General features: G+C 38.9%; 1 protein-coding gene across 1 annotated transcript; it reads right to left on the bottom strand.

The window, feature by feature from the left end:
- Positions 1–606: 606 nt before the first annotated feature.
- Positions 607–2,957, bottom strand: LOC141679003 (protein kinase PINOID-like). Its single transcript, XM_074485477.1, has 2 exons — positions 2,081–2,957; positions 607–1,520 (listed from the first exon to the last, which is right to left on the bottom strand). The coding sequence occupies exons 1-2, from the start codon at positions 2,659–2,661 to the stop codon at positions 755–757; spliced, it is 1,347 nt and encodes a 448-aa protein (XP_074341578.1). The 5' UTR covers positions 2,662–2,957; the 3' UTR covers positions 607–754.
- Positions 2,958–3,465: the final 508 nt, after the last annotated feature.

Genomic DNA, 3,465 nt, shown 5'->3' with positions numbered 1-3,465 from the left:
AAGAACATTAGCACTTAGATTAGTGCGAAAAGTTGACAAAGAGTAGGATACGATGATGATAAAAATTTGACCGTTGAATTAGTTTGATAAAAGTTGAGGAATCTGGTAACCTGTGTGGGTAATTAAGCCAGTTTTGACTTTGCAGCCACACTTCTAGAGTACCGACGATTCCCCTTATTCCATTGTTGATCTACTTTGGCACACGTTTCTATATAACAAGAACTACTTTAGGATAATCTCATACCCGTGAAGAGAAGATTATTCATCATCTCTTCTACAGCGCAGTCTACAAGGTTAATATGTTGTCATTAACTTTCTTACATGCTTGATTATAATTTATCACTCTGCCACTGTTGAGTAGTGAGCAACTCATCAAGTTAATAATTAAAGAATTTACCAACTCCACCACCAATACCAAAAACACTCATTGTTCCCGGCATGATATATAATCAACTTATTAACAATCGCCCTTGTTTTCGGATACTCACATCTCAACTGACTCACATTTTGATCTCAAACTCGTTCGGAGACTTCTGCATGCACATATATTATCATCATTTACCATCATCGATTATAGAGATTGTTATCAACTTCTTCAACTAGTAATAGTAAGTAAGTTTGTAACAAATGTAGATTATAGCATCATAATTAATTATATACATCATCATTATAATATTATAAATAAATGTGTTGCCCTCCTAAATTAGTCCATTCTTCTCTAACAAAATCCCTATCTCCTCATTTCTCACCTGTCTCAAAAGAACTCAACTGGCGCCGTTTTTCTCACATTCATGTCCTTATAAACAGTCCCATTTTGTCTCCGCAGCCCCGGAACCTCCGGTGGCGTCACCGTCCTGATCAATGCGAAATTCATATTTTTAAAAAACGGGTGAGTCTTCACCTCCCCCGCTCCACGCTTCGACCCAATTCGTTTAGCTGGATCCTTATGCAACAAACCCGATATCAAATCCCTAGCGTGCATTTCACTCCCACTCATCGCAAACTCCGTTGGAAAAGTCAACGGTGTCTTGACTATACCACGTAATGTAGCTGCATTTGACTCCCCGGCAAACGGAGTCCGTCCATATATCATCTCGTAGATAAAAATCCCTAGGGCCCACCAGTCCACCGCATTTCCGTGGCCCCCTCCTGATGCTACCTCAGGTGCCACGTACTCATGGGTCCCAACAAAAGAACAAGACCTGGCCGTAACCGGTTCAGCTATAAATAACCGGTTTTCTGACTGGATTTTCCTGGACCGGAAGAACCGGGTTGAGAAACATGAGAAAGGCATTGGAGCCGAATTGTAACGCTTTGAAACGGACGGTGAGGATGACACAGGAGAGATATCAGGTGATTCAACGGCCACGATTGGATCAGAGCATAATGAAAGATCAAAATCAGTGAGCATGATGTGACCGTCTGATCTGACTAATACGTTTTCAGGCTTTAAATCTCTGTATATTATTCCTAACATGTGTAAATACTCCAATGCCACCAATACTTCAGCTGCATAAAACCTGTACAAACATATAAATTAAATATTAATAATTCGAAAGCTGTAAGAAAGCCAGAAAAATATACGTTAGTATTCTTCTGGAATAATGGAGAAAAAGAATGCCTGATGGGGTAAAAGAGCGGGTATACAAGAAATACTAAAAGCACAAATATTTATTGAACACCAGTCTAATTATAGAAATTTTGCGGCTAAACCGGAACTGAAAAATGTTCTTTGAAAACAAATAAAATGGGGGAAAAGATTTAAAAGTGATCTGAATATTTACACAAAGTAGAAACTGACAGTACAGAAGAGAATACTACAAAAACAACAGATGTAATTATATCAATCTGTGGTCCTTGGTGAGAAACAAAGGAACAATATCACCTAGAATCCATCAATTTGAAAATTACATTTCGAAACAACAAATGTTTCATCACCGCCATCCTCACATTCAAATCATTATAATTATTAACCGGCATTTTAAAATATAAAATGTGTATTTTACGAGTCGCAAAAGAATTAAATATTGCTACCTAGAAGCGTGAAAACAATTGTTATGAACATGGACTTAAAAGTTACCTAGCGGAATTTAGAGAAAAACGCTGGTTGGGGTGTTTATGGCGGAGAGAATGCAAGTCACCACCAGGACAATACTCCATTACAACACAAGAAAAATGCGAAGCCTCAAACTCAGCATGAAGTGTTGGTAAAAAAGGATGATCAAGCATTTTGAGTATCTTCCTCTCCGTTTCGGCACGTTGTAGCTTCTTTTTCATGGCAAGTACATTTTTATTCACTACTTTCATTGCATAATAGCAGCTCTCATCACTTCTAAGACCACATAAATATACTTTGCCTATGTCGCCGCTTCCGATGGGTTGAATGAGGCTGAAGTCACGGAAACCTAGGCCTCCGCCGGAGTTTTTTCGCCGGAAAGTGGCGGAGCGGATGGCTTGGACTGAGGAGTCGGAGGAGCGGTGTGGCTTTAGGGTTAGGTTTTCGGGTGAGTGTGTAAGCGTTGCGTTTTCGAGGGCGTCGAATGATAAGCGGCTGAAACTAGGGCAACTTTCGGTACTGCTCATTGAGCTTGTCGAGTTTTTGTTTGTCGAGTTCGAGTATGTTTCTTCGCCGTCTGAATATTCACGGCGATAGTCTAACATTTTACAAAATGAGGATACAATGAATTTGTTCGGCTTTGATTTCGTTTAACTACAACACCTCGAACGGTGTATATAAATTTGTAAAGTTTCGGGCAACGAATCGAATCGGATACGGAAATATTTGAAGAAACAAGAGAGTGGTGGAGTAAGTAAGAGTTTCAAAGTCAAATTTCAAAGTTTGAACAAGAGGAGGAAAGGAGCTGAAATAAAGAAGCTTGAGTTTTAGAGCTTTTGGAGAGAGAGAGAGAGAGAGTGGTGTGTTAATGGGAGAGAAGAGAGATAGAGGTGATATAATGGTGTAAAAAGACGGTGGTTGGGTGTATTTAATCTATACGAGTACGGAGTTTTGTATTAATTTTAAGTATGTAAATGTTTGACCTCTTTACAGCTTTTGAGCGGATGGGAGTACTAGTGATGATGTAAATATGTAGAAATGGAGTTTTCTGCTTTTTTACCGTGGGTAAAGGTTGACTAAACATAGCGGTAATGCGTGCGAGATGGCTTTAGCGTGGGAAGTGACGTACCCGTCTTCGCACGTGCGCCAAAGTTACTACTGTGACAACTTGAGAACTCTGATCAAAATTATTGTAAACGTTAACCAAAGTGTGCCTCTACTTGTAAGCCAGGCGTAATCTGGTCCAAATGAGTACCGTAGTATTTCGAATTTGGTGACAATCCGAATTCAAGAGTTTGAATTTGAGTCCCCATATTATAATAATAATAAAAAGTAATTACAAGGATAATTTAGTGTAAATGATTGTTAACCCGCACCATAATATAGATTATTTTATAGATCATATTAAT

This window comes from Apium graveolens, chromosome 8 (genome assembly GCF_009905375.1).
Source record: "Apium graveolens cultivar Ventura chromosome 8, ASM990537v1, whole genome shotgun sequence".
Classification (NCBI taxonomy): domain Eukaryota; kingdom Viridiplantae; phylum Streptophyta; class Magnoliopsida; order Apiales; family Apiaceae; genus Apium; species Apium graveolens.
The sequence above is the reverse complement of the archived record's forward strand: the minus strand, read 5'-3'. Positions and strand labels throughout refer to the sequence as shown.